The following is a 14,216-nucleotide window of genomic DNA, read 5'->3' on the forward strand; positions in this document are numbered from 1 at the left end:
GCAAGACCTGTCTCAGACAAGAAAGATCCTTACAGCCTAGTAGCGTTTTGTTAAAGCATAATACTGTTCTTTATGTATGAAATGGAAGAGTTCACACTTTTTAAAAAATAATTCTTTAGAGCTTATTGCCATGACAACAGCAAAGGCAGTAGACTTTGTAAATGTACTAATTTATTCAGTTGAAATTATGTTTGTGAAGTTCTGTTTCATGGAAATCATAATGGGTGTAGGAATAAACTAAGCCTCTTGCTGGCACCAGATTCTGATGCTTGTGTTTTGCTGTGGTCCAGCAGTCAGTTGGTGGATATAGGTTTGTTACATGTGTTAGCCATTGTTTACTTTGGGAAAGTATTTAAAATTCTCTGTATTTTTTTTTGGTCCACCTTCCTTTGTAGTTTTTATTTCTCTAGAAGTGCTGTAATCTTCTTTGCCCCGTGATGTCATCGTAAGAACTGCGGAGGTTTCCACTCTGCTTGCTGTAACTTAAAGGGATCCAGGAAGTTGTCCCATATCATTCTCTTTAGCTGTAGGTAGATGTAAGGTGCCCTCTTAGATCCCTTCTCCTCACTTTGGCAGGGGCGAAGGGTTATCAGCTGTGACAATGTCAATACCTTTCTCCTCAGTCTATGCTAGGTCTCTGCACAGAGTAAAGCCTCGCACACGATGAGAATATTGGACGAATGATCGTCTGGGGTTTTTTGCATGCTAGTCTTATATTGAAAATGAGGAGTTTACTAAACTTACGAAAATTCTCGTTGGAGTACAATTTTGAAAGTGATATAATGTATTGTAATGTATTCTTTTGTTTCTGAGCATGCGTGGTCTAGCTCTTCCGATTTTTTTCAAGGCGAATACTGTACTGATTACACGAAAAATGTAGGTTCTGGTATCATATGAGAAAAGTTTTCGTGTTTGTCCCTTCAGATAATTTTGGATGAACTGTCATGATCGGCTCTCCAAAGCTGTGTACTAACGTTCAGATTATCGTACAATCGCTTCAAAATCGGTAACAGTCTTCTGATCATGTGTACTAGGCTTAAAGGATAAGTTCACCTTTTGGAATATGTTCACCCATATTTAGCGTGGAACATGTAACATGTTCCAGCAGGTGCAGCCATTCACCCTTCCTCCCCAGTGACAGCAGGCAGGCATCTTCTCCAGGTGCCCACATCACTCAATCACAGTCCTCCATGAATGGGAAACTACAAGTCCCGACAGACTTTGCGGCTGTTGATTTGTAGTTTTCAATGAACTACCATGGCGCTGTTGAGCGCTGTGGTAGTTCATTCATTCTTCCAGTCAGTGAGTATCTGCTTGCTTGTACAAGGTACAAGCTAACATACACTGACAGGTCTGCAGGGGACAATCAATCTCATCAGCCATCTGCTGATCGCTGGTGCAATGCTTTACATACTCCCAAAACAAAAACTAACTAAAATGACAAAGCTGCAGTAAGTTCACTACAGGCAAAATAGCACTGGAAGAGTCGTTGACTGGCAGGATTACTTCCCTCTCTCCTATCTGCCCCTGCACAGTAAAGACCCATAAATTTCAATAGGGCCTGTCTACCTTCATCTTCCGGCTATATATATATATATATATATATATATATATATTCTTGATTTCAGCTTTAAATTACCCCATATACCTTTAATAGTTACATCAATAGTCCCGATGAGCAACCTTGGGATTGCAGGATCTGTTTGTCTTTTGAAATCACATTTTAGAAAGTTTACTATCTTTCAGTGTCTATAAAATGTTCACACCTCAACAGAGTGAAGAAAACCATTTGATTACTTGCTGAAATGTTGCTCAACATGGATGAGCGTATTAAAATCCTGTGACAGAGATTGTGATAGCATGCGGCCAGCCACAGGACATAGACAGTCCAGTAGAAAGGTTTTTGTGGAGAAGTGTTGTATGTTCTCGATGCAATGTGTCCTCTTTTTGCATGTAAATAATATGGTGAGCAAGTGTCTTATACATTTTTTGTATTGTTCAGGTCATTAACCCAATGGGCTGGGATGCCTTTGGACTGCCTGCAGAAAATGCAGCCATTGAACGTGGTTTAAGTCCGGACACTTGGACCCAAAGGTAAGACCTGTCTCTTGTATTGTTTAGCCATAGACATGAAATGGTCAGACATACATGGGCGACTTTAACCCAGTATTTATTGCACACAGTACTGTGAGCTTCCATATACTGGTATTGTTAAAACATTCCTATTTATATGTGTTTCCAGGTAGAAAAAAATTAGTTAACTGAAGAATAAACATTACAATCCATGTAAATGATTATTGTTGCATGATCTATCCTATCAAAATAGGATAGATTGGAAGACTTGTCATGTTTATTGGTACCTCAAGGACTCATGGCATCATAAGGTTTAAAGTGATACAAAACCCGCATTGTTTAATTTACAATTTATACTGATACATTTCTTTGGTAAAAATAACCCAGATCAGTGTCAAGATAGTTCACCGAATGGAAATTTTGGTACCGAAAATGCAGGATGCACTTTGACCGAAAATGACAGCTTTTAAAAATATTTATATTTTTATATATAATTGTATTATATTTGACTTTTTAATTAATATTATCAATTGAAATTAAAATGAATTTATTGTTGGCCATTATTGTCACCTTTAGTGCAAGAAAGGTCAAGAAAAATGCAGTCTGTCGTCTCTAACCATCTCTTGTATCATGTCATCAATCTCTAACCATCTCTTGTATCATGTACTCAGTTTCTGATCATCTCTTGCATCATGTCTGCAATCTCTTACTTAAACACACTGATAATAGTAGCAAAATTTCCATTCGGTGCACCTATAGCAGACATGATACAGGAGATGGTCAGAGACTACAGACCTGATACAGGAGATCAATGCAGCTTCACCAGTGTCCATCAAATGCAGCCTCGCCAGTGCCTGTCGGATGCAGCCTCGCCAGTGCCTGTCGGATGCAGCCTCGCCAGTGCCTGTCGGATGCAGCCGGCCTGAGCCTGTCGGATGCAGCCGGCCTGTGCCTGTCGGATGCAGCCGGCCTGAGCCTGTCGGATGCAGCCGGCCTGTGCCTGTCGGATGCAGCCGGCCTGTGCCTGTCGGATGCAGCCGGCCTGTTCCTGTCAGATGGAGCCTATTTTTTAGCAGCGGCCCTAGAGAATAAAATGGTGGCTTTTGCAAATTTTTATGTCACACAGTATTTGCGCAGCAGTTTTTTACCAAAAATATGTAGCAGAATACATATTGGCTTAAACTGATAAATTAATTTAGTTTTTTTATATATTTTTTTGGATATATATTATAGCAGAAAGTAAAAAATATCGTTTTTTTTTTCAAAATTGTCTTTTTTTGTTTATAGCACAAAAAATAAAAACAGCAGAGGTGATCAAATACCAGCAAAAGAAATCTCTATTTGTGGGAAAAAAGGACATCAATTTTGTTTGAGTACAACGTTGCACGACCGCGCAATTGTTAAAGTGATGCAGTACCATATCACAAAAAATGGCCTGGTCATTAGGGGGTAAATCCTTCCGGTGCTGAAGTGGTAAATGAAATTTAAGAGGTTGCAACTCAGCATTCTCTCTCCTTCAAACACGACGAGTTGTGTTTCTACCAAACAGTTCTACTTTGGTTTCATCTGACCACATGACATTCTCCCAATCCTCTTCTGGATCATCCAAATGCTCTCTAGCAAACCTCAGACGGGCCCGGACATGTACTGGCTTAAGCAGGGGAACACGTCTGGCACTGCAGGATCTGAGTCCCTGGCAGGGTAGTGTGTTACTGATGGTAGCCTTTGTTACGTTGGTCCCAGCTCTCTGCAGGTCATTCACTAGGTCCCCCGTGTGGTTCTGGGATTTTTGCTCACCGTTCTTGTGATCATTTTGACCCCACGGGGTGAGATCTTGTGTGGAGCCCCAGATCAAGGGAGATTATCAGTGGTCTTGTATGTCTTCCATTTTCTAATTATTGCTCCCACAGTTGATTTCTTCACACCAAGCCGCTTGCCTATTGCAGATTCAGTCTTCCCAGCCTGGTGCAGGCCTATTTTGTTTCTGGTGTCCTTCGACAGCTCTTTGGTCTTCACCATAGTGGAGTTTGGAGTGTGACTGTTTGAGGTTGTGGACAGGTATCTTTTATACTGATAACAAGTTCAAACAGGTGCCATTAATACAGGTAATGAGTGGAGGACAGAGGAGCCTCTTAAAAAAGAAGATACAGGTCTGTGAGAGCCAGAAATCTTGCTTGTTTGTAGGTGACCAAATACTTATTTTCCACCATAATTTGCAAATAAATTCTTTCAAAAATCAGACAATGCGATTGTCTGGATTTGTTTCCACATTTGTCTCTCATAGTTGAGGTATACCTATGATGACAATTACAGGCCTCTCTCATCTTTTTAAGTGGGAGAACTTGCACAATTGGTGGCTGACTAAATACTTTTTTTTGCCCCACTGTATCTCCTGATAAGACAGAGGCTAGGGGAGACGCTGCACATGCTCAGTTTGTTGTGTATTGCTAGAGAGGTTTTTTTTTTTTGGGAGTGCATATAATCAGCACAGGGCCAATCAGCACTGTCCAGACAGAGGGTCAGGGGTCCTGCAGTCTCATAGGGCAATTGGGGGAGAATGAAAACTCCTCCTACAAGCTTTAAGCAGACACTGACAAAAGTCATAAGACTACTCTAACTGCTGATGAGAAAAGGTATTTAGCAGTTTATATGTACTAAAACACTTGCATTTCCATGTTCTGTGTACTGTGGGAAACCAGATATAGTGAATGCAGGTTCCTGGGTTTAGGAACACATTAATTCTGTGTCAGCCCACATATTTAATGTAATCAACCAGTCTTAAAGAGTATGTAAACCCTAACAATGAACTTCTCTTATTTGCTATTTGGTGATGTGTGCAATATGCTATTGAATGTTTTTGTTATGTCAGTTTGACAAGTGCAAAAAAAATACCTGTCAGAAATTCAAGGCTTTCTTGTGTCATATGCATACTTCCTCTGTTATGTCAAATAGTTTAATTAGCCCTAGATCTTTTCTTGGACTACCTAAAGTGGAGCTTCACCCAAAAGGGGGGGGAGCGGGTACCTGGTTTTGACAGGTACCCGCTCCTACTATATGCTAATCTCGCCATGGCCAAGTCACTCGGAAGTTCGCCCCCCATCCACCTTTCTCCACCGCCAGGCCATTTACAAAGTGCAAGCTTCACTGCCGGTTTCACTTACAAGAAATGGCTGCAGCACCCCAGAGCTGATTGAAAAATCAGCTGGGGTGAAGACGCTGCTGGATTCATGGACAGGCAAGTGTCCTAATATTACAAGTCAGCAGCTACCATATTTGTAGCTGCTGACTTTAAATTTTTCCTGAAGGAGCCTGTAGCTCCTCTTTAATGGCTAGTATCATATTATGGAGAACAGAATAAGGGAAGGGTTTAGGGGATTTGACAAAGAGAAGGGAAAGTGGTCAGCGGGACTTTAACCACTTCAGCCCTGGAAGGATTTACCCCCTTCCTGACCAGAGCCCTTTTTAAAATTTGGCACTGCGTCGCTTTAACTGCTAATTGCGCGGTCATGCAATGCTGTACCCAAACGAAATTTGCGTCCTTTTCTTCCCACAAATAGAGCTTTCTTTTGATGGTATTTGATCACCTCTGCCGTTTTTATTTTTTGCGCTATAAACAGAAAAAGACAGACAATTTTGAAAAAAAATGATATTTTCTACTTTTTGTTATAAAAAAAAATCCAATAAACTCAATTTTAGTCATACATTTAGGCCAAAATGTATTCGGCCACATGTCTTTGGTAAAAAAAATGTCAATAAGTGTATATTTATTGGTTTGCGCAAAAGGTATAGCGTCTACAAGCTAAGGGTACATTTTCTGGAATTTACACAGCTTTTAGTTTATGACTGCCTATGTCATTTCTTGAGGTGCTAAAATGGCAGGGCAGTACAAAACCCCCCCATTTTGGAAAGTAGACACCCCAAGGAAATTGCTGAGAGCTCACTGAATATTAATTTTTTTTGTCCCAAGTGATTGAATAATGACAAAAAAAAATACAAAAAGTTGTCACTAAATGATATATTGCTCACACAGGCCATGGGCATATGTGGAATTGCACCCCAAAATACATTCAGCTGCTTCTCCTGAGTACGGGGATACCACATGTGTGGAACTTTTTGGGAGCGTAGCTGCGTACGGGGCCCCGAAAACCAATCACCGCCTTCAGGATTTCTAAGGGCGTAAATTTTTGATTTCACTCCTCGCTACCTATCACAGTTTTGAAGGCCATAAAATGCCCAGATGGCACAACCCCCCCCCCCCCCCCCAAATGACCCCATATTGGAAAGTAGACACCCCAAGCTATTTGCTTTGAGGCATGTTGAGTCCATGGAATATTTTATATTTTGACACAAGTTGCGGGAAAGTGACAATTTTTTTTTTTTTGCACAAAGTTGTCACTAAATGATATATTGCTCACACAGGCCATGGGCATATGTGGAATTGCACCCCAAGATACATTTAGCTGCTTCTCCTGAGTATGGGGATACCACATGTGTGGGACTTTTTCGGAGCCTAGCCACGTACGGGGCCCCGAAAACCAATCTCTGCCTTCAGGATTTCTAAGGGTGTAAATTTTTGATTTCACTCTTCACTGCCTATCACAGTTTCGGAGGCCATGGAATGCCCAGGTGGCACAAACCCCCCTCAAATGACCCCATTTTGGAAAGTAGACACCCCAAGCTATTTGCTGAGAGGCATGGTGAGTATTTTGCAGCTCTCATTTGTTTTTGAAAATGAAGAAAGACAAGAAAAAAACTTTTTTTTTTTCTTTTTTCAAATTTCAAAACTTTGTGACAAAAAGTGAGGTTTGCAAAATACTCACTATACCTCTCAGCAAATAGCTTGGGGTGTCTACTTTCCAAAATAGGGTCATTTGGGGGGGGGGGGGGGTGGGTGGTGCCAATTTACGCCCTTAGAAAGCCTGAAGGCGGTGCTTGGTTTTCGGGGTCCCGTACGCGGCTAGGCTCCCAAAAAGTCTCACACATGTGGTATCCCCGTACTCAGGAGAAGCAACAGAATGTATTTTGGGGTGTAATTTCACATATTCCCATGGCATGTTTGAGCAATATATCATTTAGTGACAACTTTGTGCAAAAAAAAAAAATTCTTTCCCGCAACTTGTGTCACAATATAAAATATTCCATGGACTTGACATGCCTCTCAGCAAATAGCTTGGAGTGTCTACTTTCCAAAATGGGGTCATTTGAACTGTCCCGGCATTTTATGCACAACATTTAGCCGCTTATGTCACACATCATCCACTCTTCTAACCACTTGAAGACAAAGCCCTTTCTGACACTTTTTGTTTACATGAAAACATTATTTTTTTTTGCAAGAAAATTACCTTGAACCCCCAAACATTATATATTTTTTTAAAGCAAATGCCCTATAGATTAAAATGGTGGGTGTTTCATTTTTTTTTTCACACAGTATTTGCGCAGCGATTTTTCAAATGCATTTTTTGGGGAAAAAACACACTTTTAAAAATTTTAATGCACTAAAACACACTATATTGCCCAAATGTTTGATGAAATAAAAAAGATGATCTTAGGCCGAGTACATGGATACCAAACATGACATGCTTTAAAATTGCGCACAAACGTGCAGTGGAAACAAAATACATACATTTTTAAAAGCCTTTACAGGTTACCACTTTAGATTTACAGGAGGAGGTCTACTGCTAAAATTACTGCCCTCGATCTGACCTTCGTGGTGATACCTCACATGCATGGTGCAATTGCTGTTTACATTTGACGCCAAACCAACGTTTGCGTTCGCCTTAGCGCGACAGCAGGGGGGGGACAGGGGTGCTTTTTTTTTCTTTATTATTTTTTTGCTTTTTTATCTTATTTTTAAACTGTTCCTTTCATTTTTTTTTTTTTTTAATCATTTTTATTGTTATCTCAGGGAATGTAAATATCCCCTATGATAGCAATAGGTAGTGACAGGTACTCTTTTTTGAAAAAATTGGGGTCTATTAGACCTTAGATCTCTCCTCTGCCCTCAAAGCATCTGACCACACCAAGATCGGTGTGATAAAATGCTTTCATAATTTCCCAATGGCGCTGTTTACATCCGGCAAAATCTAAGTCATGAAATGCTCGTAGCTTCCGGTTTCTTAGGCCATAGAGATGTTTGGAGCCACTCTGGTCTCTGATCAGCTCTATGGTCAGCTGGCTGAATCACCGGCTGCATTCTCAGGTTCCCTGTTGACACAGGAGAGCCAGAGAAAAACACGGAAGACGGTGGGGGGGGGGGCATTCCTTCCCACTGCTTGTAAAAGCAGTCTAGAGGCTAATTAGCCACTAGGATTGCTTTTACATGAAAGCCGACCGCTGGCTGAAAAGACTGATACCAAGATGATACCTAAACCTGCAGGCATCATTCTGGTATAACCACTCAAAGTCGTGAATGGCGATGGCGTACCTGAAGACATAAAAATGGTTAACAATAAAACACAGTAAACGGTAAAGTATAAAAAACTGCATACCTGAAAAGCAAACATGATAAAACATAATAACAATAAAACATTGCAGAATAGAATACAGTAAAAAAGAGCAGAACAATAGAGAGAGAATAAAGAGAGAGGGAACAATAAAACGACAACTATTTTTTTTTTTATTTTATATAATTTTTTTTTTTTTTTTACACTTTTTTTTGTAACTAACTTTTATAACTGTAACCGGTTCCAGGTTCGGGTCTCTCAAAATGCGATGGCATCTTGGGAGACCCTGTGAAAGCGTGCCTAGTCTGTGCAATGCTGTACCCTACGCTAATACTCAACTAGTGTATGGTAGCGTTCAAAACATTCACCTATGCAAAGACCAGGATTGTCAGGACAGGAGGGACAATAATAGCGGGTGTCACGCCTATATCAGCGCTTGCTGCAGACACAACATCTTTTTTGGGGGGTTCGTTGGGTAGGGGTACTCGGGAGGACATAAAGAAAATGCCTCTCATGCAGCCGACTGCATTTGGTTGGGGATGTGAATGGGGGAAGTATGGGTGCTGCAGAAGTGGTGGGTTCCCAATTAGGATTGGCGAATGCAGCAGGAAAGGCATTATGGGCACGACGGGCCTGTGTTTGTCTTCTTCTTGGTGGCAGCGGGGCACTACTTGTGCTTGCCACCTCCCCAGCTTGAACTGCACTTATGGGACTCGTCACGTCACCAAGTGTTACTGCAGTGCTGGTTTGACTACGACCGGGGTGTACTAGGCCGCTGGTGCTTGCCAGTTCACCAAAACGCTACCAAAAAAACTGTTAGCGATCGCAGGGATCAGGCCTGACTCTGCGAACGCTGCAGTTATGCGTTTAGAGTTTTGTAAGCAACAGTGATCGATCGATACTGCACTTGGGTGGGCTGGGTTGGGCCGGGCGGAGGGGCAAAACGCAGGTGCTAGCAGGTATCTGGGCAGATCCCGCTAACACTGCGTTTTTGGGAACCCTAAACTGCTGGGGATGCTAGTATAGATCTGATCGGATGAGATATTGATCCGTTCAGAAACTACACCACTAAGGGAGGTGTACGGTGCGTGCCTGGGTTTTAGCGGTACTGGCGCTAATCTGACGCTGCCTGGGGCGACGCATATCACCGCTGGGCGGTAATAAACGGCGGGTGCCCTGACACTATAAAAAATAAACGAACTAACCAGCGTCACCCGTAACAGTTATACGGTGATCAGTGACGGCGAACCTAAATATTTACCTCCCTAACTAGCGTCACCAGCGACACTAATACAGCGATCAGAAAAATGATCGCTTAGCGACACTGGCGACGGGGGGTGATCAAGGGGTTAAAACTTTATTGGGGGGGGGGTTAGGGGGGTATGCTAGACCTAAAGGGGGCTAACAGTAACTGTCCCACCACACTAACTGTCACAAACTGACACCATGAAGTAATCAGAAAAAAAAAAAAAACTGCTTGGTGTCAGTGTGGGGGGGTATGGGGGGGTGGTGGTGATTGGGGGTGTAATGTATGCCTGGCGTGTTCTACTGTATGTGTGTGTTTGTGTAACTCACAATCCAGTCTTCTCTCCTCTGCGCCGGAACGGAAAATGCCAAGCCGAGGAGAGATGACATCATTTCCTCTGCCTCTGTGTACAATACAGAGGCAGGAAAATGATCCCGTTGGCCAGGAGCGATCGCGAGGGGGGGGGCCACGAATGGATGGCCTCCCCCTCACCACCGATCGCCGGGGAGGATTTGCCGACCGCCGCAGGCACGGGGGGGGGGTGTCCGATCGGACCCCCCACCCGCGGGCAGGCAAGGACGTACCTATAATTCCTTTTGCCTGCCCGTGCCATTCTGCCGACGTACATCGCCGTGCGGCAGTCGGCAACTGGTTAAATGAGGCCAATCACTATATAAAGTAAACATGTGTGATATTAAAGTGTTGCTTTTATGGGTACCAACAAAAAAAGGGGGAGTTTTTTGAATGAGAGATGTATACCAAAAAGCAGTCTTGGCAAAGAACATTTTATTATACCATGTGAGATCATGTATAACATACTGAATAACACAAATATGCATACACAGAATTGCATACACGCAGGGCATGCTGAAAACCGCATATAAATATTGGACATCATGCATCTATGTAAGCCTGACGCGTTTCGTTGGGGTATACCAACTCTTCAGGGGCGAATGCAATGGTGATCTATAAAGAAACATAACCATATGGTATAATATTGTAACTGAATAATGGGAATAAATAATGTGTAAGGGACAGGATGGACATCCTTATAGATACGTCAACTGCATAGATGTGAACAGAGGATCAGAGCCGTTAAAAAGGTCTGGCATAGATTTACTAAAAGACAGATGCTAGATCATCGTTGGCATTTAGCAATGTCTTAACACTCGTGAATAGATGTTTAGCATCAGCAATATATATAATAACTTACATTCATGTACTGCCTTTACATTTATCTTTTTCTTTTACATAATGTACTGCAAATGAGATTGATAATAAAAAATGTTATTTGAAAAAAAAAAAAAAAAAAAAAAAAAAGGTCTGGCATGGGATCTGAGGTAGAGACACGTGGACAAGCAGGGTTCACTGTAGATTCACCAAGGTAAATGTGCAAATGTGGGTGACGGTGAGCCAAAACTTCTGTGAATTGAGATCAGTAATATATATTGAATGTATAATATTTTTGATGAAGAGTGTGAAAAGCCCATACACCAGGTCAGATGAAGGGAAGAACTGAGCATAGATGAAAAAACAGATACTCAAAAACCATCAAATAGGAAGGAGAAAGAAAGGTGTAAAAAAGAAAGAAGAAAATTATATCCTGGGTGAGATAGTGAAGGAACCAAAGAAAATGAAGAACAAAGTGCTAACAGTATAGGTGAAACCTATGGTGATTTACCTTGTTGGTTCACAAGGAAATAGGGAACCAAAATCAACTGGTGAATGCTTGCATATGGAGGTGTTGCCAGAAAGACAAACACCAAGTGAGGTGAATTGAAATGCTCCCAGCTGATACAGCGTGTCACGTGGGCATGGCAAAAAAGGGGAGGCATCCGTGCCAAAGGGGATTTGACAAAAGTCAACAGGGCAGGGCTGACACCACTCACTCTACAAAAATGCTGTGTGTTGTCTGCGTTCAACAGGACTTGGACAGGTATTTTCTCTTACTTGCAGGGTCCTTTAATGGATAAAACGTGGGAAATGTGCATGTACTGCTTATTTTTTTGTTGGCCCTAACATACACTTTAAAAGTTATAGGCCTGTACTTTGATTCCTTTTACAGTGTTTGTTTGCTAGTAATAATTGTCAGAACATTATTTTTAAATGTTGGTCCTTATGTGTGAAAGTAATATTGCTGCCTAGGATTTAACTACAAGAGGGCACATTCTGACAATAGACCTGAAGTGATATTTTATTCCCAGTTCATTTGCTAATAATCAACACATTTATGGTCTGCCCCTGATTTTCTCACTGGAGTGTTACTTTCCTAGAGATCCTTCATCTGGAAAGGGAAATTTAATTCAACATACAATCATCACATGGCATGGATTAGATTGTACCATCTTTATGTGTAAATTCAAACTCTAGACCAATTTTATTAAGTCTTAAAGCATGACAGAGTATATTTCAAATACTGTTTAGATAATTGGTTTTTCTTTTTAATGCGGTTTACGTAACATGGCAGTTTGTAGTCTGCAGGGTTGTAAACATTTACACTTTGTGCTTTTAGATTAAAAGTAATTACTGTATATCCTACTGCAGATCTGTCAAAATTCTATTATTGTCTAGTATATTTACAGCCTTCAAGATTAAATATTCTGTTTGGGTAATTGCTGCTCTGGGTAAATTGTATTCTATTTTATGTGAAGTTGTGAGATAAACTATGAGTCATGTAGCCTTGCTATGAAAGCCGCAACCTTCGAGAGCTACACAAAGCATAGAACTGAATGCACCATCAAGTATTCTGTATAAATTGTAAATTATTTCTACATACTTCTTTATTTTATTCCTTGACAGCATTCCTGTAGCAAATCCCAAAGTGGACCACACCCTGATCTGCACAGGCTTCCTTCCATATGATCAAATTCAAGTCATACTGTAATTTGCAAATTTTAGGCAAATCTTTCCTATTCAGCTACTAAAACCAAGGTAATAGCAGACAAAGAGTTGAACTGACTTATGCTGTCTATAAACATCTTGAATGTCGGCGGAAATTCAAACCATGGGTAGCCCTGTCAGTATGACCCAGCTCAACAAACTTCAATCTGAAAATCAAAGACGCTATACAAAAAATTCTTGTCCGAACACTGACTGCAGTTAATAAAATGCAGTTACTTCTAGGGTATTCAAACAGCTGTGGGTGCAGTGGCTGATGGAATACAATATCTGGCAGTCGATTAATTAACTTGGGTATAATCAGCCTGCCCATAGATGGATCCAATCATGGCTGGTCCCTGCTGAACCGGCCGAGATTCAAACTATCTATGGCCAACTTACTTTGAAATAATATGAGTTACCCATTCATCCACAACAATGAATTTTGTTTGTTAGAAATGCATTCATTGCCTCCTACCTGAAGTGCAACTTTTTTTTTTTTTTGAAAATTCTTTTTTTATTAGAAGTTTTTCACATAAAAGTTACAAACATAAAAAAACGTATTAAACCTTCAGCACTACCATTCAACAGCACCACTGCACAATGTAGCTCCCAGATAAATGAAAGCAGTTGTCTTCCCAGAGCAAATAATGAGGAAAGAAGAATAAAAAAAATAAATATATATTATCACTTATTGTTATATTGCAGCCATTTGCTAAAATCATTTAAGTTCATTTTTTTTTCCTCATTAATGTACACACCGCACCCCATATTGACAGAAAAACACAGAATTGTTGACATTTTTTGCAGATTTATTAAAAAAGAAAAATTGAAATATCACATGGTCCTAAGTATTCAGACCCTTTGCTCAGTATTTAGTAGAAGCACCCTTTTGATCTAATACAGCCATGAGTCTTTTTGTGAAAGATGCAACAAGTTTTTCACACCTGGATTTGGGGATCCTCTGCCATTCCTCCTTGCAGATCCTCTCCAGTTCTGTCAGGTTGGATGGTAAATGTTGGTGGACAGCCATTTTTAGGTCTCCCCAGAGATGCTCAATTGGGTTTAAGTCAGGGCTCTGGCTGGGCCATTCAAGAACAGTCATGGAGTTGTTGTGAAGCCACTCCTTCGTTATTTTAGCTGTGTGCTTAGGGTCATTGCCTTGTTGGAAGGTAAACCTTCGGCCCAGTCTGAGGTCCTGAGCACTCTGGAGAAGGTTTTCGTCCAGGATATCCCTGTACTTGGCCGCATTCATCTTTCCCTCGATTGCAACCAGTCGTCCTGTCCCTGCAGCTGAAAAACACCCCCACAGCATGATGCTGCCACCACCATGCTTCACTGTTGGGACTGTATTGGACAGGTGATGAGCAGTGCCTGGTTTTCTCCACACATATCACTTAGAATTAAGGCCAAAAAGTTCTATCTTGGTCTCATCAGACCAGAGAATCTTATTTCTCACCATCTTGGAGTCCTTCAGGTGTTTTTTTTAGCAAACTCCATGCGGGCTTTTATGTGTCTTGCACTGAGAGGCTTCCGTCGGGCCACTCTGCCATAAAGCCCAAACTGGTGGAGGGCTG

The 14,216-nt window shown here is 41.3% G+C and overlaps 1 protein-coding gene across 2 annotated transcripts in view; it reads left to right on the top strand.

Annotated features, from left to right (window-relative positions):
* Positions 1 to 14,216, top strand: part of LARS2 (leucyl-tRNA synthetase 2, mitochondrial) — a 349,131-nt gene that overhangs the window by 89,746 nt on the left and 245,169 nt on the right. For both annotated transcript variants that reach the window (XM_073630436.1, XM_073630437.1), the window contains one exon: positions 2,003 to 2,094. In XM_073630436.1, coding sequence (XP_073486537.1) covers positions 2,003 to 2,094 — 92 coding nt within the window. The remainder of the gene's footprint in view (positions 1 to 2,002; positions 2,095 to 14,216) is intronic.

The sequence above is a fragment of the Aquarana catesbeiana genome, linkage group LG05 (genome assembly GCF_042186555.1).
Source record: "Aquarana catesbeiana isolate 2022-GZ linkage group LG05, ASM4218655v1, whole genome shotgun sequence".
In the NCBI taxonomy this organism is placed as follows: Eukaryota; Metazoa; Chordata; class Amphibia; order Anura; family Ranidae; genus Aquarana; species Aquarana catesbeiana.